This window comes from Borostomias antarcticus (assembly GCF_949987555.1).
Source record: "Borostomias antarcticus genome assembly, chromosome: 7".
Classification (NCBI taxonomy): Eukaryota; Metazoa; Chordata; class Actinopteri; order Stomiiformes; family Stomiidae; genus Borostomias; species Borostomias antarcticus.
In genome coordinates, this window is record NC_140240.1 from 24,583,030 (window position 1) to 24,605,222 (window position 22,193).

A 22,193-nucleotide genomic window follows, 5' to 3' on the forward strand; every position below is an offset into this window, starting at 1 on the left:
ATTTAAAACCCAACACACTCTATTTTAAACATTCTCTATATTGGCTTGGTTATATATTGATGAGTTAAAGTATGCACCATATTTGACCCCGATGCCCAAGGCCTTCAACACACATGAGGAAAAGGCTACTTTATTAGTGACCGATCAACAGTCCAGTCCGGGCCAATCGGGGAGGGGCTGGGACAGGAGAGAGCCCTTTCTCCACAGGAGTCCCTCGTTTTCATCCGAGGATGCTCGCAGCAATTAAGCAAACAAAATGGAGCCCAAACAATCTGGTTTTCCAATCAGGAAAAAGGGCACACTTCCTGTTCGTGCGAGTCTGAAGAGCAGAGGGGGAGAGGAGGGAGGGAGAGAGAGATCAGAGGAACGACAGGAGAGGGGGCATACAGAGTGATAGAGAGGAGAGGATAGGAGAAGAGAGAGGATGTAGAAATGAGGAGAGAGAGGACAGAGACTTAAGAATAGAGGAGGGGAGTAAAGAGAGGGGGCAGAGAGAGAGAGAAGGGAGGAGAGGAGAGAGAGAGAAGAAGGGAGAAGGAGAGGAGACGAGACGAGAGAGGGGGTAGAGGATAAGAAAGACGGCGCTGAGCCCCACAGCCTTCTGGGGACAGTTCCCACTACAGATGACCATCACAGCCACAGTGCCTCATAAAATACCCACCACCCACTTCCTGGCAGATGACCCTGAACCACCAATGACTTCTAACCGCTATCATCCCTCAACACTCCTATGCATTTCCACATCTGGTGGGATGTGGTTTAGATAAAAGGGGGACTGGTATTGAGAGAGAGAGTGACACTGTTGATGTGAGAGAGGTGTCCCATTTATCTCTGTGTGTTTATGGAAGGATTATGTAACTGTCCGCCCCCCCCCCCCCCCTCCACACACACATACACCTCCACCACCCCCACCCCTATCCAGCCAGTCGACGATGGAAAAATTGGCGAGGTACATTCAGGGCTAAAAAGTGTAAAGTAGGATTGTAACTCACGTGCAAAGGATGGACTGGTCCTCACGATCTGTGGAGTGAAACAAGACAAAAATCGTGAGAAACCACGTGGTTTACATACAGCAGCCCCTCAATACTTTTTGGAAATCCTTTACAAATACCATTGGCCACTGGCCATTGGTTCCATTGTGTCAGAGGGGAAAAAGAAGCAAAGAAGCACAAATTAACTGATGTCCAACAGAATTGTGGCCAGTATTAGTTGACTATAACACCCGTTCTCTTTACTGTTGGTGGTACAGTATGGCTGTAGCCCACACATACAGAATAAGCTTTGCTCCAGAGAAGTACAGTCAAGTGTCGAATTGCTACATCAACACAGTAGGCATTGCTTCAAGCCATTGCTTCAAGAGTGTGATAAATTGGAGGGCTTTCCCATGCCGGAAGAGTAATGCACCGCTTCAAAAAAGAAAAATGACTCTGTTAAGCTATAGGTTAGCCGTTGATTCAACGATTATTTTTCCTAGGAATACCCTAAAACAGCACAATCCTTAAGGGAAAATAATGGGTCCATGTAAGGCTGTTTTGAAACCGTATCGCTCCGCGCAGGGTGAGCCTGGGGTGCGGCGCTGAACGAGGGGCCATTTGGTTATTATTAGATCTGTTATCACAGGAAATATTTGGGGACAAGAAGTATTCGGGGGTGAGAGTAAGATTCTCTACAGGCAGAGAGAGAGATACAGAGAGGGAGAGAGAGAGAGAGAGAGAGAGAGAGAGAGAGAGAGAGAGAGGGAGGATGATCACCTGTGTTTGTCACTAACCCCATAGGAAGAGGATGGGAGATTTATACATTAACATTGCATCATCACCCCCATACGTTCTCTGCCTAAAGTGAACCCCAGGCTTCAAAAGAGCTCAGTTCCCCCGGGGTCTAAATCAGTTCACACTGGTCACCAATCACTGGTCTAGCCACTGGGCGTGTGTTGCTACACTACTGTATGTGGTCCTGACTCAACTGTAAACAGCCAGGGATGCTATCCGTCACTCGGGATGTGTCTTGGCCAGGGGCCCCGGTTCCATTAGGTCCGTCGAGTCCATTCCACAAACACACATAGGGTCACGCAAAGCGCAAATGCACACGTGCACGCACACACACACAAACACAGAAAATACTGTCTGTTCCCCTTTTCGCTTCCTAATTAAGGCAGGGGAGAGAGAGAGAAAGAAACAGATCCAAACACAACACTGACACCAAAGGACTACAGATGAGTGGAGGCTGCTGAGAATTAAACTGGAGAACAGAGAGGAGAGCAGAGGAGAGGAGCGGCGAGCCCCTTTAGGTACAATTCACGGGGGCGGGGGGGGGCACTTTCACCTGCGTAGCACTCGACAAACTCTCATGCAAAAAAATGATGCCAAGAGCTCACCCTCCAATCACATCAAAGTGAAAGTATCCCTACATTCGATTAAAACAAAACGAACAGCCCTGGCCTAGACCGGCCCGTCAAGCCACAAATGGAGGGGACATGAAGATCTCAGTCATAACTGGGGCTGGTCCCCCTACATGGGAATGTTACATCTCATTGGTGAAGGCCTCAAAGACCGAGGTTAATCTTTTATGCCCCGTTAGAAGAATGTGATTCTGCCCATGGGAGAAAATAGCGTTTTCTAGAATTGTATGAGACTGCGATCACAGATAACCCTTTGGACGGCAATCACAGCTTCTTAGAGCCTATTATCCAGGGGACAGAGCTGTTGATATAGTTTCGGGCCACTTACTGGATCGACCTTGGGCCATATAAGTGTGGTATATTAGCGTGGGACTGGACTATACAGTAAAATTACTTCGGGCCATACCATTAGCCAGAGAGATGATTCCGTTGTGGGAACTAACAACAATCAACAATAACAACCACCCAGTATTCTAATCCAAACCAAGCCTCCGAGCCTCGGCCGACATGTTTACTCACCCAGCTGGTGGTACTACACTCCATAGCTGTAGATGTAAACACAACTACTTCCTGTGTGTGGATAAACATAAAGTCGAGTCCTACACATGGTACTAATACGTTGCACATACAGTATTTTCTCATACTGAGACACGGGTTATTTTAGGAGCTAAGTATAATTCCAAGTGATTATATCAATCCCAAATTCAAACCAGACGTCTTAAGATGTCTGCCAAAAACAAAATTTGTTATCATACTTGGCTTATGCAGTGACAGTTACTGAATGTACAGTGAGTGCAGCATATCCAAAGGTTTAACTTTCTTGCGATGGCTTAAGTTTAGTTTAACTTGCCCTTTTTCTAGTTCAGAAGATTGAGCCTTGCTAGGAACTGCCAGGGTGAGTTCTTGTCAGATATCGCTGCAGTCCAAAATGTCCAGTCAGAGTAGACTATACATGCACGGTCACTGGGTAAGAGTTAAAGAGCCCCCTTAACTCTTTGGAGACCCTTTAACCCCCCTGAAGCTATTAGTATCAATTTAATACCTAAGTGACTCTTTAAGTAAGCATGAAAGGTAAACTAACAGCGGGATTGATAGTTTTAAGAAGTGAGACTGATGAAAATTGGACATAACAAGAAAAGTCAGCATGTTTTCTCTCTCTAACTTGGACCTACAACTACACATTGCCAAATGACTGCATCGTTGTAAGAACATGAGAAAGGGTGAGGTCATCATTTTGGCATACGAGCGGGGCTTAAATCAGCTCCTCTCCTTAAGGCATGGCTCTTTGAACAACGGAGGGGAGGGAGTTCTTACATCATTCTGATTCCCATGCAAGGTCATGTTCTTTAAAGGAACCCATTGACCAGAAAATAATAGTTTACACTTTGGGTAAAATAAGGTATCAGAAATGCTTTTTTTCCTTCCCGAGGGGGTGAAAGACTCAACAATGTTCGTACTGTACTGTACCACTATTGCAGTGCTATGGTCCCTCACTGTGGTGTACTATAAGTGAATGCTTGGCAAAGGAAGAGTGTAAACGTTTGACTTCTACACCATGAAACCACCATGAGCGTGAGATCTTGTCGCCCTGTATAGATAGTTCCCCAAAACACTGCCATCAACCACCCAAATACTGACCAACTGAACTCTCTCTCTCACACACTCACACACACACACGCACTATACAGAGACAGAGAGAGAAAAGGCAAATTTGGCGGAGGATCAATGTACCCAGAATCCTCAGCTCCTAGGAGGTCAAGTGGGCACAATCCAATGTAACCACTGTGAGAGGATGCCAAAATTATGCATCAGGAAATGAGCCCTTCAAGGGTATTAACAGCTCAGGCTCAGTCGTAGAGAGAGGTTACCGTCCAAAGAGGCCAAGTGCTAGGGCCCATAAGCAGTGTGCAGTGATGCTAAGCACCCCACGCCTGCAATTAAACCCATATACAGTAGCATATGGGTTCCAATGGGCTCTAATGTGCGGTGGAACCCACCAGCTCATGTTCTATCACGAAGGCAAGTTCTACCACGAAGGCAAAGATGAGACATTTCAGAGCTGCCATCATGGCTCAACCACAACATGCTCTTAAAGCTGTCGGGGTGCGCTCGAACCAAACACAAATCACTTCAAACAGGCCTCGCTAGTATCTGCCAACGCAAGAGACAACACTGAGCTCAGCTGGCAACCCTGTCTGCTACTTGAGATCAATAACTCATTGTTAATTTTGGGAATGTCTGAAGAGATAGCTGTCAATGAGCTGCTCCAATTCAACTGTCCGCGTTGATTTGATGACGTCAAGCTATTTGACTCTCTCACCCCAATCACTGTAGAATAGCTGATAAAAATAAAAATAAACCTTTCAATTCACCGAAGGTATTTGCAGACAGACCAGACCAAATACTATGCACAAATACTTTTGCATTTGATTAAGGTTACTGTATACAGTGAAACCAATAGAACAGCCCCCAAATCACAAACTCAAATACTTAGAAATACATATCTGAAATATTTGGAAATACAATGCAGACCAGCGTCAAAAATACATACACTAGTGAAATATGAATAAAGTATTTGATCAATGTCTGTGTTTGATTCAGGTCTGGAGGCTGGGGGGGCAGAGCGAAGGTATCACTGCCCTCTCCCCTGCCAAGAGGTGTATTATGAGAAATGCCGATACATAACAAAGGTTTTTTTTTTTATATGTGTTGAAACCCGTGGGCAGATGTATGCAGTGAGCTGTGAAGAACGCACCTTGCATCATGTTCCTGTAGGCGTTGTCGGCAATGGAGTAGATGTGAGGGGGCACTTCGTGACGTTTCTTCCCTTTGTACATGTCGATGATCTTGTCGGAATAGATGGGCAGCATTTTGTAGGGGTTCACCACCACGCAGAACAGGCCGGAATATGTCTGAGGGGGGAGAGGTGGGTACAGCTTGTCCATAGATTGCGCAGGCCAAGTCAAATCTATTCGAGCTTTATTCATATAGTACGTTTCATACACAAAGTCAACACAATGAGTCACACAAGATCCACTGGGGATAGGTTCAACAGAGAGAGAGAGACAGAAAGAGTGTGTGTGTGTGTGTGTGTGTGTGTGTGCGTGTGTGTATACTCACGTAGATGAGCCCGCAGTAGTACCTCTCCCTCAGGTTGTGCAGCACCGAGGCCTCGTTGAGGCAGGTGAGCTCGGCCATGTCCTCCACCTTGCTGAACTTGGGCGGGTTCATCTTCTGGATGTCGTCCTTGTTGACCGTCACCTTGTGGCTGTTGTTGGCCAGCTCCACCAGGACCTCGTCCCCGTGCTCCTCCTTGATGCTGGCCGCCTCGAAGCCATGCTTCTCCGACGGGACCCACACCAGCTTCTTGGCGGTCCAGTCAGCCTGCGCCACGGGGCTGTTGATGAAGTCCTTGTCCAGGAAGAGGAACTTCTCGTCCTCGCTCATGGTCTTAGTCATGTTGGCGGGTCGGGTGGGTGGGGGCCACCTGCGGAGAGACAGAGGGATGAGCGAGCTGTCGGGTGAGAGGATGACTGACAGATGAAGGGACGGATGAGACTGTCGACGTTTGACCTCTCACGCCAATCACGACGGAACAGCGTATGGAAGGTAGGAAGGAAGGTAGGTAGGAAGGATGGAAGGTAGGAAAGAAGATAGATAGGCTGGCAGTGAAGGGGGGTAGGATTGACAGGAAGGGGGTAGAGAAGGAAAGAGCAGAAAGAATGATAAGGCTGAATTAATAAGCTCCATGTTACAGTAAGCCGATAGGTCCTTCTGACGGTTTGAGGGCCGGCCAGCGCAGGCTGCAAAGGTCATGGGTCAAATTGTCCCGTCGGAGAGAGATAATTCAGCCAAAGACGTAAGAGACAACGTACTTTTCAGTCCAAAACGTTGTTTAGAGCGTTCTCTGCGTTCTCAAACCCCGTTGAGCAGATAGTACTGTGCGAATCTCACCGGTCCTCCTGACAACCTCACTGTACAGTACATCCAGAGGGGGGGGGGGGGGGTACGGAAAGGGTTAAACTGTCAGAAACTCCCAGAGTTCAATCAGTCTCACAGTACCCATCACCCCCCCCCCCCCAAAACCCTCACTCTCCTGCCCCCTCTCTACATTTTCACACAAGCCACAAGGGAGACATCGCCGTTACGGTCCCCTAATTTAGATATGAAGATAGAGGCTGGGAAATGGACTCTTAGCTTCCACCATGAAGCCCCATCAATTCTCCTACAGTCTACGGCTCATGAAAAAAATACCCCACTGAAACGGTCGCTTGCTAAATTCAAGTTTACCCTTCAGAAATGAGATAAAAACAATTTCCTCAAGAAACAACAGTGTCCACATTTTCCCTCCCTCTACTCCTCTCTCTCCATCTCTCTCTCTCTCTCTCTCTCTGTGCTGCTAGGCTACACAGTCCCATGCTGGGATGACCATATATGGCTGCCTTCTCTGAAGCGGGCTGCTTTTCCGTGGACCTAAACAGCCAGGCAAGTGAACTCCCAAACAAAGCCCTTATAGGGAATAGTATGTCTCCTGCTGGACTTGCAGTTTACTCCAAAATGATAACATGGGATGCGGAGAGGGAGACTGGTGGGGTGTGTGTGTGTGTGGGGGGGGGGGGTGGTAGGCGGGCACAGGGCTTTAATCCTCATGCTTCATAATGATCCCAGTGGCGCAATGTGTGTGTGTGTGTGTGTAATGCGGTGCCACTGATAACCGATATTGATTGATGATTATATCATGCATGACTTGCGTTTCAGCTATTCCTCTCCGGCAGACTTGACCGATTAAGGTCGAAAGGAGGACTAAAGATAAACGTTGATGAAAAAAGTTGGAAGTAATATGAAGGACTATTCCCAGGAGTTTATTTAACGTTTATCAGAAGATTCTGATGAAGATCTACTTTGATCGAAACGTTAAATAAACTCCTGGGAATAGTCCTTCATATTACTTCCAGTGTGCGGACTCTACTTTTTTCATTTCCTGTTTGCTGGTTTGTCCTGCACCTGGCCCACCCAGTGGATGTGCAAGCTTTTTTCTCTTTCTCAAGATAAACGTTGACCTTAGAGTTTCTTAGACGAAACTATAAGTTTGTTTTTTACAGACTCGGACTATGACCCGCTCTGGTCCAGAGGCTTAGCGCCCATCAACCACCCCCTTCTCCATTCAGCAGTCAGTCAGACAAGTCAGACTGCTATGCACTTTCGAGGACTGGGAACTATGCAAACAATCCACTTTTCCTCCTGGGAAAGATTATCACTGCACTCCCTTGGGGGTTACAAAGCCAAACTACTGCACTCATAAAACCCTTGTATGTAACGCTTGCATAAGATACTCTTCTTAAGAGATGGATAATGATGGATAATGTCCATTTGTAACTTGTAACGTTGGTTACAACGCGCAGGAGTAAATTAACATCATGTAATAACCAGGAGACAGATACCAGTTATCCCTGTGTTGTGTATCAAGACGAGATAGAACAGATGATTTTTGGATGATCCCCTATGTCCTGGACATAAGTGGACTCTTCCTGACACTCCCCTCACGCAGAGGCAAGTACACAGCCAGCCCGCGCCCGCCGCACTCCCTTTAACTCCCCCCCCCCCTCCCCTTCCTCTCTCTTCTGCCACCCCCTCTCCACACCTTTGTCTCTCTCCCCTTCTCTCACTCCTTGTCTCTCCTTGTTGTGTCAACGCGTCAGCGTAGTTGTCACTCAGTGTACACTGAGGGCAGCTGTCTGACATGGAGTGTGTGTGTGTGTGTGGGGGGGGGGGGGGGGGGGGGGGTCAGGGTTCGACAAGCTGACAGTTTGCTGATAGGCCTCAGGCTGAGTGGATAGTACAGGGAGAATGATAAGGGCCCTCAGAAGAATTTGATCGTCAATGCGAGGGGGCGGAGGTGCAATCAAAGTCCATGGAAACGCTTAGGTCTCAGCGGAAAAACACGATAACCGCACAATAGTAATCAATGTCCTTAAAATACCCTAATGAATGTACAATAGCAAAAAATGACTTAACTCATCCCCGGATAGAACAGGTTAGTAGATTGGAGGGTCGGCCATTTGATGGATTTGAGGCTGGCCTCCGAGCGTGCGGTCACTAAACTGCCGAGTCTTAATCACGATAAAGTTCAAGATATCCCACTTCTGCTAGCATAATAAATCAGCTTCTTGTCATTTGATATTCCCACACTTCCCAAATGCATTCTATTCAGCCCTGAAGTGATTTAAGCCTATACAGAATCAATGGTCTAGCTGTATTTGATGTTGCATATAAGAGTAGTTTATAAGGTGGTCTCTTTGTATGTATGTCTTATGTCTGAAGAGTGGTAGCTCGAAATGTCACACTGGGATGTTAAATTAAATGTGCAAACTCTCTATGTGTTAAGTTAAATGCACAGACTGTCTATGTGTTTCTGTCTCCATGTGTTTCTATGTGTCTCTATATGTCTCTACTGTATGTGTCTGTGTTTCTATGTGTCTCTATATGTCTCTACTGTATGTGTCTCTGTGTTTCTATGTGTCTCTGTGTTTCTATGCGTTTCTGAGTCTCTACTGTATGGGTCTCTGTGTGTTTCTATGTGTCTCTGTGTGTCTCTATGTGTTTCTATGTGTCTCTGTGTTTCTTGGTCCAGCACCTGCTATGGAGGTTTGTTTTTGGGATGTGCACGACATCTTCACTCTTTGGATTTGATATAGAATCATACACTTTTTTTAAATCAAGGAAATGAACAATGGATATTATGGGATGATAAGTGGAGGCCTTTCAACTGTGCATCAATGGGCCTGCTTCCTGGGAGACCGTGTGACCTTTCTATTTTGGGGGGCGTGGGGTGACCGCTGGGCCTGTGAACGGTTCCATATTCCTCCCCTTCCTTGGCTGCCTCACGAACCCATTTCCTATGTCCTGCTCTCTGCTGAACTCTGTACCCTCATGCGCTGATGTTTCAAATGAATAATTGGCACTAAAATAAGGCCTCATAGTCATCCTGATGATGAAAAACTGTCACTTTGGCTTTTGGCTTGGTCTGAAAAAATGATAATAATCACCTAATAAGGTTTTGATTGATACTCATGACTAGCATGCAACTCATGTAAACATTCAATATGTGATTAAACAAACAAAAAACTAAGCTAAATTCCACTGCACATTATGACTTAACTGTAGGTGGAACATGCCTGTATAATTGAAAGAAAGGAAGAGAGAGAGAGAAAGAGAGAGAGAGAGAGAGAGAGAGAGAAAATAGCCTGTGACTTCAGAATTGTATTAAGATCTTTGAAACCCAGTTAAGCCCACCGCTGGACGCCTGTCTAAAAATAGTGACAGGAACGAAAAGCACAACAACAACAAAAAAGAGGGAGGGGGGGGGGGAGCGTCTCATCTCTGATTGGTCTGGTCTGATAATCTAAGCTTCTTAAAAGGCGTGCTCTCGGACAAGCTTGTGAGCACCACAGGCCTGTTCTGCTTGCAGGACGGGCCTGTTCTGGTTCCTCTCAAGGTCTCTTCCAATTAGGGAGTTCACCCCCCCTCCGCCCGTTTCAACGTGTTCCAATAAGGTTTACTGGGCCATATGAAGCACTTTTGTGACCAAACAAAGTGAAACGTTTGACCGATAAAGAGTACTGGCCCGAGTATTCAGGTCCGCCGTTTTTCGGTCTCCGGTTTCACAAAAATCTTCGTCCCCATGAGTGGCGAGTTAAAAAATTATATCTTCCACACGAAACAGCAAAATCCGCTACCAAGGGATGTAATATACATGCCAAAGCAGTATGTGGCGGTGTAACTTCAAACGGAAAGGACATTTAACCAATCAGAAGCCAGAGTCAATACCGGAAGAGGAGCGCGGAAAGGCGGAAAATACAAAAAAAACACAAACTACAATGGCCACTCGCAGGGCAGAGTAGGTAACATCATTAGAATGTCAACAATTTATTTGGGATTCAACATTCAAAACTGAATACTACCTGAGTAGGCCTACATTTCAACCTGCTGCCAGTGCCATCAGTGCTCGGTTTGTTTACATTACGCGCGCTGCTTGCGTCCATGAATATCCGACGGAATGACGTTCCATCTAGTGTCCGAAAACCGTTTAATCGTTCCTTATGTAGTTCACTATATGGGGAACACTACATAGGAAATAGGGAGTGAACAATTTCAAGCTACTGTTTACTTCCTGTGTATACCGTCGCTCTGACGTCAAACAATAGAGACGAGCAATAAAAGACTGCGGTTATCATATCCACACACAACCGCTGAAACCGGAATTGTCCAAAAACTTCACCCTGGACTCCGGTTTCAAACGAACACGGTTTCAGGGGCCCGGAAGAGCGATTGCATGTGGACGAACTGGCAACCGCGAAGACAAATGCACGGTTGCAAAAGTACACGGCTCGTGTGGACAGGGCCTACTGGCTGACCTGTTGGGACCTGTGCTTTAAACGCCACCTTGGGGTGGCCCCAAGACCCAAGGTCCTTGGGGCAGTGCTTTAGCTCCATGGGAAAGAAACAAAAAGAGGATGAAAATTAATTTCACTTGCTTCCAGCTGCTGCGTATAGAGCACAAAGGTAGACTAACAACATACTATCAAAATGACAGTGGACCAGACAAAACCACACCATTTCTTCAGTGTTATGTGCTTGACTAGAAGTGAATCTCTTACTTTAATTAAGAACCTCGTGTTTTGTCACCTCTTTCCAGAACACCCCGACTTTTCAGAACAGGTGTCTGAAACTAGATTTGAGCATGAGCTCATTCCAGGGTGAGTAGGCTAAGTGACACTCATTCTGTAACCTCTGATCCCTGATGTTCTCCACTGTCACGTCTACCACTGTACGTCATTACAAACGGATAAGATTCAGTTCTCAGTGTGTCTGACTGAACCACAAACCGCAAAGTTCAGCAGCAATGCAGCAGGCAGCTTAATACAGCCATATTAGGAGAAGGGGAAACATGTTTCGAAGCCCCATCCTTGTTTTCACTGAAACAGTAAAAGCCTACAAGTTCGTTTACTTCCTACTGTAGCTATAAGTGCTTATAATGCTGCAGAAGCAAATGTGAATATTCACCCCCATTAAGTAGGTCATAACATGTTCAAAAACAAAATAGAATAGTGCATTGTATTTGCTTCCACAGCATTATAATATGTGTGTGAGTTATTCACTGATAAGTCAGAATTCACAAACATCTTACTTTTCAGAGAAATCAATTAGCCTATGCATAAACCGCTCCTTTTTCTTGAAGTCATGCATTGAAGCAAAGCTATAGCATCTTAGATGGGGGTTCAATCGTTTGTCAATTGTGCATTGAACTGATGCAAACCTGTTTATAAATACAGTGTGATTGATACAGTGCCAGTGCTTTCTCAGGTCAAAATCAGATCAGGACAAAATAAATTCCTAAACTGTTATAATGTATGACATGTTTACAACACACAGCAGACCCTATAGCTGCAAGCAATGACAACACACATATATTTCTATAATAAGATAACAGCTCATGCATCTCATGTCCATCAGCTGTGGGTAAAAAGGAGGAGCGCTCTTAACAGCAAGTGCACGACAACTTGTAGCCGTGAAAACTATCTGGATGCGAGAGACATGAAAATACTCACGAATTTAGCAGACTCGAGCAATCAGCAGGGGGTTTTGGATTTGGAAAGTTAGGGTTTGGAGCGTCCTGGGTAGACGGGGTACTCCAAAGACGACCAGTCCAAATTAGACCGGTATGATACCTCGTATTGCCATTTAAACTACGTCGGCGGGGGCGGAGCTGTGCGGGCAGACCCCTCTCCTGCGCGCACACTTGTCAGCATTAGAGATGGGATTTATGGCTCTTTGAAGGGAGCCGGATCTTGAGGATCCGTTCCTTTCAAAGAGCCGTTCAAAAGAATGGCTCATTTTTATATTTATTTATTTGTAAAAAGCCAGCCTTGGGGTGACCCATTTTATCTGGGAAATAATCACTGGGAGGAATGATAGGGTAATATGTGGATCAGAATCATTCAAACTTAGACCTCCAATATATATTCTATTGGTGGTATATTCTGAAATAATGATTAGGCTATAATTATATGTCATTTGGTAGGCTAATGGCTTGTGTGGACATTTGTGGTAAACATTCCACAGGGTGTCGCCACATGCCTCTGCTTTGACAGCAAGATCATTTTTTGGGGATTTACTCATTGTATAAAATGTGTTTGTGTGTAAATAAACCTGACGTATGTTATTCACGCAGTGAAGTAGTAGGGAGGAGCTTGAGTGAAAAAAGAACGGCTCCCACAACTGCGAATCGGTTCCCATCGTTCGTTTTAAAGAGCCGTTCAAAAGAATCGGATCGTTCGCGAACATCACTAGTCAGCATCCTCCAGCGAAGCCAGAACAGACGGGCTTGACTCGCTTCAAAGGATCTGTTTGATTAAATCACCCAGTATCGAGAGCTTGAGAGTTACTTTATCTTAAAAGGATAACCTGGCTTACTGGAATAAAACACGACTGGTTGTTGAATTATTTTTAGGTAACCAATTAACTATACAATTGTAGGGATGGTGGGTCGCCAGTGCTATGCTAATATGTTAAAGGGGTCCACATTTGCAAAACTAACTTTTTCTTTGTTTTTGCATGTACATGTGAGTCTGATGGGCCTACTAACACAAAAATTATGAAATGAAACAACCCAGTAATTTTGTTGTGGTCAGCCGAAATGAAAATATTTGGAAAAAAAAGTCAGTCCCTACAAGCCATTCAAATCTCCTGTGTCAACTGCTAGTTGGTGTACTGTCCTCCTTAAGGTGTTAACTAACCACAATTTGACAGACAGCCCTTGAATGACACGATGAGAGTCAGGAAATAACGTCCAAGTTCCTTTAATTGTGCTTGACTCAAGCGCATGTATCACAAAGTGGAGTGAAACTGTAAATAATACAGAAAATATATAAATTAAGATCTCCATTCTAATCAACAGAATCATGTACTGTAAACTGAACATATCATGTGACTATGAGCCTACAATCATTTATCACAATCAACTAAACACAATCATGTAACAAACTAATCATCACATACCAAGGACCTAATGTACAGTAATGTAATCAGGTATCCTAAATTTCACAGATAGTATTTTAAATACTATGCTTAGCAAGAGTTATGCATCATTAGCTGAATCCCAAATCGCGCACTTAGGCGAAAGTGCAGAGAAAATTAGCATAATATGACTCCTTTAAAATTAAGTTGAGGGAATAATGTAAACTTTGGAAGCTAAAGTTTATTTTAGATGGCAGTCAGTGTCATCAGCTATGATTTGTGAATAACAGATTGATTTAAAAATTGCACTACAGCAGACTCTGACAAAGTGAGTTAATCAATCCTCAGACAACACTGTATGTGATGCATTGACTTTACTTAAATTGGTAGTGTGCTATTTTGGACATTTAGCCCTATTTGTGGTCTGTCTTCCATGAACCTGATACAAAGATACCATAATTTCACTGATCGTTCCAGTATTGAGCTGGCTGCAGTTTTTTTTCCGAGATGGGATGCACAGGGTATAATCTTACCAGTCTCTGTATACTCTCCTGTGAAATGTATCGCAATCCGAATGTTTATACATGTTTGGCATGACTTGGACATAAGCATTCCCCTGGTGCTTGTTTTCACTGTTCCCACAGAGGACCATGTGCAAGTCATGACAAACACCTAAAAAATATTTGGATTGCGATACATTTCACAGGAGAGCATACTGACACTGGTAAGATTACACCTGCGCTTCCCATCTCAGAAAAGCATAGTTGTTCAACGCATTTACGTATGCCCCATTGACTTCCATTGTAGCTCAGTGAGAGTCTGCAAAAAAACTGCAGCCAGCTCAATACTGGAACGATCAGTGAAATTATGGTCTCTTTGTATCAGGTTCATGGTAGACAGACCACAAATAGGGCTAAATTTCCAAAATAGCACACTACCTCTTTAAAAAAAAAAAAAAAAGTGAAGTTACCCGTTGCCTTAAAGGAGAATGCTAGTTTTTGACAACTTGGACCTTATTTACGGCATATTATAAGACGTTTGACTCACCGAGATAACTTTGGTGTAATTCGGAGGCCTGTAGAAGAAATTTAAAATCCAGCGCGAGCCAAGTATATCCATGTAATGGCGGCAGACGGGGCACTGAGAATGCAGCTTCTAAAAAATCTCTTTTCTGCCGCGAAACGGTTGTTTTCATCAATCTGTCTTTATGAATCGCTAGTTGTGCTTGCATAGAGCGAGGGCTTGTTGTGGTTTTTCACATGCCTCTGTAATATGATCTTTAGAAACGTCTTTAGAAACGAAATAGCTTCCCCACTTGCTCCAGCACGCATGCGCACAGTGCGCAAACTGGCTATTCTCCGTCTGTAGGCTACACTCGCGGCTCACATTCTCTATGCTACGATCGGCGTCCATCATATTCTAAGTCATCTTCTATATCCTCAAAATCTGATAAATATTCAGGCATATTGCACACAATATTCCAGGCACCAACAAGCCGATCGTAGAGTAGAGAATGTGAGCCGCTAGTGTAGCCTACAGACGTAACGGAGAATAGCCAGCCGCTGTGCGCATGCGTGCTGGAGCAAGTGGGGAAGCTATTTTCGGCCTGTATTTGCACTATGTAACTTTTGACCGTGAGCCACGGTTTTCTCTTGCATTAACGTTCTGCTTTACCTTTAGCTCTCCTCTTCGAATTTGCCAGCAGATTCCGTTTTCCTCAGCTTGTCAGTTGTCAACAAATGCACATGAGAGGCGTAACAGGCGTCTCTCAGTGTTTTATGACAATGTGACTGCGGCTGTAATGGCTCTAGTGGCCTTTAGGGGCCGCTAAAGTGCACAAAACTGGACCGCTACATAATGGGGCTTTAAAGGAAAATTCAAGTCTAAGTCCATTTTGTAACCTCTAAACACATGCAATATGTGTCTTATTTACAATGAACTTTAACCAATCCATAAAATGTCATTACTTTTAGTAATAAGTTCAATAAACTGAATGTGGTGGTTACAGAACCTGTTATTTTTAATGACTCAATTGACCAGCATGCATTGCCGAAACTGATCTATCGAGCGGAGGAGAACGGAGTCGGAATTCGGCAGGACAACAGCAGTAGCCATCTTTTTCTCTCGAGCGAACATTTGTCACTCAGAACATTTGTCAGACCCTGTATCTAGCTATATTTTCTATTGAAGAACCAGGCCAGGTCAGGCCAGGTCTGATAAATTAAGATAGGTCTTGTCGCCTGGACACATTAGTTCCAATGCTTCCAATGCTAATCCAGCACAATAAGAGCAGGATAGCCAGTTAGCTCATGAGCTCACAACAACTAGCAGCAGCTTCCGTATCATTAATGGTAGCGGTCATCATCCCCACCAGGTCTTGAACTCCGGTCTCCCGGGTGGGAGTCCAATGCTCTGATCACTACTCTACTTGTGCAGTGGAGATCGGCGGGTTGATTTTGGTGTCCTTCTTGATTAAAAAAAAAAAAAATTGCTGGGACTATTGCCTCTTGTGGTGCCAACAGAGAGATGCAGGCCAACATTGTCGGGAGGGAGGGAGTGATAACCCGACAAACGCTATACTAGGTGCGCTGGCTTCCAGCCACGCACAAAAACACAGACAATGTCAAAATACTGTGCAATTTGTGGAATCAAGGATTTACCTGCACCGGCGGGAGTTAGTTTCCATCAGTTGCAGCAACACTGCAAAAAGTCCAAAGAACTCAGGTAGCCTAAATGAAACATCTGTGCGTCGGCTGTCATCTTTTTTGTGTGTCAACGATCGCATATTTTTTGTTTTGTTCAACTAACTTTATAGGGTAGGCTAGAGCCAGAAGGTTAGCATGATGCACCTGCCTCAAGTTTTTTGTTGTTGTAGTCCTAGTTATTTTGCTTACAGGGATTTGTCGACGCGCCAAATCCCGGGAAGTGCAGACTCTGTGAACATGCTTTTTTTACATGGAGCAACTATAGTCAAGGAAACCACATTTTTCTTTATTGTTTGGCGGGTGTCTAGTTGTTGAGCCTAATGTTCTAGGTTCTCCTTTAAGAAAATTACGTAAAGGAACTTTTCGCAGGAGCACAGATAACTAAGTTCAGTCAAATAATCTGAAATGTGTTCAAGAACAATTAATTAAAAGTAGAACAAACTCAGTCAAAATGGGTAATATCAATAGCATAATGCAATGTAACCGCACACTCAAGCTCTCGATGCTGGGTGCTTTAATCAAACAGACAACGTTTCGGCCTTTTGGAGTATTTCTGTGGGAATTTTTACCCATTCATCCAGAAGAGCATATGGGAGATCAGACACCGATAGTGCCTTACATCACAAAGCCCAATGCCAAGTGTCGGATGGAGTGGTGTAAAGCATGCCGCCACTGGACTCTGGAACAATGGAAACGTGTTCTGTGGAGTGACAAATCACGCTTCTCTATCTGGCAGTCTGATGGATGAGTCTGGGTTTGACGAATGCCAGGAGAACGTTACCTGCCTGACTTCATTGTGCCAACTGTGAAGTTTGGTGGAGGAGGGATAATGGTCTGGGGTTATCTTTATGCGGTTGGCCTAGGTCCCTTAGTTCCAGCGAAGGGAACAGATATTTTGTCCAGTTCTATGCTTCCAACATCTTGAGAACAGTTTGGGGAAGGCCCTTTTCTGTTCTAGCATGACTGTGCCCAATGCACAAAACAAGGTCCATCAAGGCGTGGTTGGATGAGAGCCCTTACCTCAACCCCATCTAACACCTTTGGGATGAACTTGAACAGGGATTGCGAGCTAGGCCCTCATCAGGCAAACATCAGTGTCTGACCTCACAAATGCTCTTCTGGATGAATGGGCAAAAATTCCCAAAGACACACTCCAAAATCTTGTAGGAAGCCAACCATCTTTTAGAAAACATTCCCAGAAAAGTGGAAGCTATTATAGCTGCAAAGGGGGGACCAACTCCATATGAATACCTTTGAATTTAGAATGGGGTGTCATAAAAGCTACTGAAAGTGTAATTTGTAGATGTCCCAATACTTTTGTCCATATATGTTTCTACAGTAAGTTAACAGGGCATCTTTTACTGTGCCTATTGGCGTAGTGGTGTGAGGACCTATTCCCAGAGGAGGAATCCCCTTAGCTGCCCAAAGACAGAAAGATAGAGAGAAGAGAGAGAGAGAAAGCTTCCCCTTGACACACAGCTGGGGGATGATGGGTTGGGATGGGGGGGTTGCAAGCATCTCGGTGTGTTCCCTATCATTACGCACATCGCATTCCACGATCAGCACCCCCTCCTCTCTCCCTCTCCACTGCCTCCAAGCCACTTCCAATCTCCTCTCTATTGGAACGTCCTATATAAGGACAGTTTTCTGTTTGCTCCGATAAATCAGGCACAGCGATGGCCGCCGCAGCGTCTCTGTACCGAGTGTCAGAAGGACACATCGCCGGTATGTGTGTGTGTATGTGTGTGGAATGCTGTTGACAAGGTGGAAGATGGAAGCGCCCTGGGCTTGGTGATGGCCCCGGTTGGACAGACCTGGTCAACGTCAAGACGAGAAGCGCAGAGAGGGGGCAGAAGCAACAGCGCAGAAACTGTCCAAGAAAGAGAGTTAAGTGGAGAGTGGGAGAGAGATGGAGGGTGGGGGGGGGAGACAGGGGAGAGAGAGGTAGGAGGCTGGAGAGTGTGTGAGAGAGTGTGAGACTAAGAGAGAGAAAGGGAGAAAGAGAAAGAGATGCTGTGCACATAGAGAGTGGCGTGTGTGCCGTATAAGGACAGCGGGATCTGCATGGAATCTCGGCAGCTTTCTGTGTTTGAAAGCATATCACGGCCAGCGGGTCCCAGTCCCAGTGACTAAATATGGTCCCGCCACCAATGGCACAGCTCAAACAAACATTGACGCTTCCACGGGGAACATCACTCCACCTTATTTACCTGTAACCTCACTGACGGTGATCAATGGTTGGTGCCTTATCAACAGACAATATATCAGTTTTGGAGAACACATTAGCATCACGCTTCGACCTGTAGATACTAGTATACAGGAGCAGCTGCATACCTGTGCCCCCCCCCCTCCCCATCCTATCTAAGGCCTAAGGAATGTGCAGAGTTTGCAAAGAGCCCCTGAACAGCTTAGGTTTGATAAGCACAACTTCACACAGGAGAGTGAGGAGCTGGCCATCGACCTCCTGTCAAATACACTTACTAAACAAAACATACGGTTTCACCCAAGGGATGTTGAAAGGGTGCGGGGGTCAGGAGAATGAACCCTAACAAATCTCCAGGGGTCCCGACAATATCAGTGGCTGTCATGAGAAGCTGGCTGAGGTCATCTGTGATCATTTTCCATCATCTGAATCAGAATCAAAATTATAATCAGTTTTAGATAGGACAGTGCAAAATACAAAATGGCATGCGATGTGTACATAAGTAAGTAGCCTTGAGAACCAATGGTTCTCGTGCCTAGTGGCCCATAGGGCAGGAGCCTATCCCCTGATTCCTTAGTGTGAAGTAGCTTGATGTACAAGTACACCAGACATGATCCTAGTATGTAGCAGGGACTTACCCCCAATCCAGCCATTGATTCTGAGTGCCAAGCAGGGAGGCATTGGGTACCATTTTTTATAGTCTTTGGTATGACATGGCCGGGGATTGAACCCCCAACCTCCCAATCTCAGGGCAGACACTCTAACCTAACTCACGTCCCCAAGAAAATTAACTCCACCTGCAATAATGACTATTGCCTTGTAGCTCTAACATATCTGGTGATGAAGAGCTTTGAAAGGCCCGTTCTACCTCATTTACAGAGGGAGGTTAATGGGCTGACAAACCCACTCCAATTTCCAAGCAGCAGAGAGGTGTGGATGCAATACTGAATTCACACCCACGCACATCTGGAGAAGCCCAAATCACTTGATAGGATGTTTTTTGTGGATTTCTCGTGCATTCAACAGCGTGAACCCTCACCTAATGAGACATAAACTCCTTCAGATAAATATCAACCCCCACCTTCCATACTTCTCGTCCTCTCCTTCCTCACAGACCGATACCAGACTGTCGAATTCAACGGACACTACAGCTCCAACAGAACCTTATCCACTGGGGTGCTACAAGGTTCTGTCATCTCACCAATCCTGTTCACCCTGTACACAGACGACTGTAGGAGCTCAGATCCTAAGACGCTGTACATAAAGTACTCTGACGACACATATTTGTCACCACTAACTCCAGAAACCGAATCAGTAAGGAAGTCCACAGTTTTGCAAGGTGGTGTGAAAACAACTACCTGGACCTAAATACCAGCAAAACCAAAGAAATGCTGGTGGATTTCAGACGTGACCAGCCCACTGTCCCCACTATCTTGGCACTAGCATCGATCACAAGCTCACATTGAAGACCAATGGTGAGCTGATACTCTCCAAGTCAGGAAGATGAGGAAGATCCAGCTCCAGCCATATGTCTTGCAGGCTTTCTATAAAGCTGTTGTGGTATCCATACCGACCTTCAACATCACAGCATGGTTTGGAGTGATGAGCGCTATCAACCTGAACCCCTTGAATAGGACTGTAAAGATCAGCAGTAAGATCATCAGGCAGGAACAGGAGCCACTCAGCAGCATCCATAAGAAATGGACCAGTAAAGAAGGCCTCACAAATAGCTGAAGACACCACACACACCCTCCACACCTCTTGCCCTCCGGACGCAGGTACAGATCTCTGCCCCTCAGAACCAGGAAGGCCACATCTTATCTAGTTGTTTTGTATACTGAACTCTTAATCCCCCCCCCCTCACCATTCCCTTCAGGGAAACGGACTGGCTGACTCTCTGTGAGGGTTCGGGCCAAGACACACTCTCGAGATTCTCCAGGCTGGGGTTCAAGCTCTGACTTAGGGCCTGTCTGGTAAAGAGTGGGAGTCAACATTTTTGACTGGAGGATGGTTTAAGAAAAATAGTGGATATGGCCGGTCCAGACAAGGAGGAGTCTGTGTATGTGTGTCACTCACAACTGCAAAAAAGTCCAATGATATATGAGCCGCATGAGAAAAAAATGATTTCCCTTCGAAAGCATCTATGGGATCTGAAAACACAAAAGATGAGACATCTGTGTTCTGTCTCCAATAAAGCAGTTACTGTACATGAGATTTGTGGTAGCTCACCCTACCATGTTGGCCATAGAAGGACAAACTTTAGAGAGAACTGTGTATAATATGCGTATGGATGGGCTATATTTGGCCATGTTGGAATGTAATTGCATTCTAATTTGAGCTGAGAACAAACAACGCTACTATCCGTTATGTCGCAATAGCACCGTCGTCAATCGTATTTATACAGCTGTTCCACACACTTCCAATTTATAATGTGGAACAATGCAGGCAATCGTCCAAATGAATAACAAGAGTTCCTCAATTTCCTCTGCATATATAGTTGTAACTGAGTGCCAGCCTCGGTGCAAGGTACCACGCCGCCACGTGAGGTCTGTGACGTCTGTAGGGGGAGAGTGAGTTTAAAAAACGATGGAGGTGAGGAAATGACTTCTTGGAGGGGTCATCGACAGCCCTCTACTGAACGACCTGTTGAGCCTCCCGTGCGAGCGATGCATTAACGCTCCATAAACAGTGAGGGAGAGGTAACAGTAGGGCTTCGCTACTGTGCAGCGCTGCCACAAGTCATCTCGGGGCGCACGTCTTTATATAGTTTCGCCGGCGCTCAAGACGACACTCCGTAAAACACCTCACTACCTCACCGCACGGCACGAGATGAGGATAGGGAAAGTTGGCCCTCTCTCCTCAGACTCTGTTCCCAGTGCCTCTAGCAGCCAAAGGCGTCCTCTGCAAGATAAGAATGTCGAGTTCCCTTATATGGCGAGGCAGGAAGTGGGGATGGGGGGGCGGGGGCTGGAGGCCGTGACCTGCGCCTGTTCTGGGGCCACACACACAGGGGGACGTCACTAGGGTTCTCCAGCAACGTTCCCCAGAGCCACCCCCGCGGAACAAGCCAGGGAGGGGTGTAGTGGTGGTGGTGGGGGGTCTCTAACGGAGGGTTTCCCCATTTCATAATTCGGATACACATTAGGATATAAACTGAAGTGACGCTCTACAATGCCAAGTAAAACGAGAGCTATATGACCAGAGTGCACACCACATCTATTTGGCGGTATAACATTTGATTTTACTATTCATTGTTTCTTTGAAGGCAATGAAATGGGAGATCCGTATGGAATACAGGTCTCTGAATGCGTATGTTCTCTATCTGTCTTCGTGACAGTTTTACGGTGCACAGATACATCTCACTGCTAAGGACATTGTTACAACCTTTTAGTCTTGGCAGCGCTGAAGGCATAGTTCAAACCTCTCCTTATACAGCAACAGTGCTCTGTGATTGTCCTCAGGGAAGTGAGTTATGGCAACCCTTTATAACACAACAACGCAGCTCTGTTAAAAGCGGCCTTAATGCACTCAAGCCCAAGGGAGGCATCTATGTGTATGTCGATAGGGGAACATCAAACGACAAACATAGCATAGGGATGAACTTAACTTGAAAACAAAACAGTAAAAGAAAGAAAATGTGCAGCTTCATTAAGTCTGGGTCTCTTTATGTTTTCTCTGGGGGGGTCAAAGAGATCTGGAATATAAAACCATGACACACCCATCTGATAATCACAATTGCTCAGTGCTGCTGCCATCGTGTGATGAAACGGCACCTGCAGCTCTCAGACCCTCAGAAGACACAGAACTCCACATCCACGTCAACAAAAATATGTGAATATCATAACTTTATTTATAAAACGATTTAGGTGTA

The 22,193-nt window shown here is 45.4% G+C and overlaps 1 protein-coding gene across 1 annotated transcript in view; it reads right to left on the minus strand.

The window, feature by feature from the left end:
• myh11a (myosin, heavy chain 11a, smooth muscle) overlaps positions 1 to 5,857 on the minus strand; it is a gene marked incomplete at its 5' end in the record, with an annotated part of 28,616 nt that extends 22,759 nt beyond the window's left edge. The window contains 3 exons of the mRNA XM_084440891.1: positions 993 to 1,020; positions 5,154 to 5,310; positions 5,519 to 5,857. Of these exons, the coding sequence (XP_084297017.1) occupies positions 993 to 1,020; positions 5,154 to 5,310; positions 5,519 to 5,857 (524 nt within the window). The remainder of the gene's footprint in view (positions 1 to 992; positions 1,021 to 5,153; positions 5,311 to 5,518) is intronic.
• Positions 5,858 to 22,193: the final 16,336 nt, after the last annotated feature.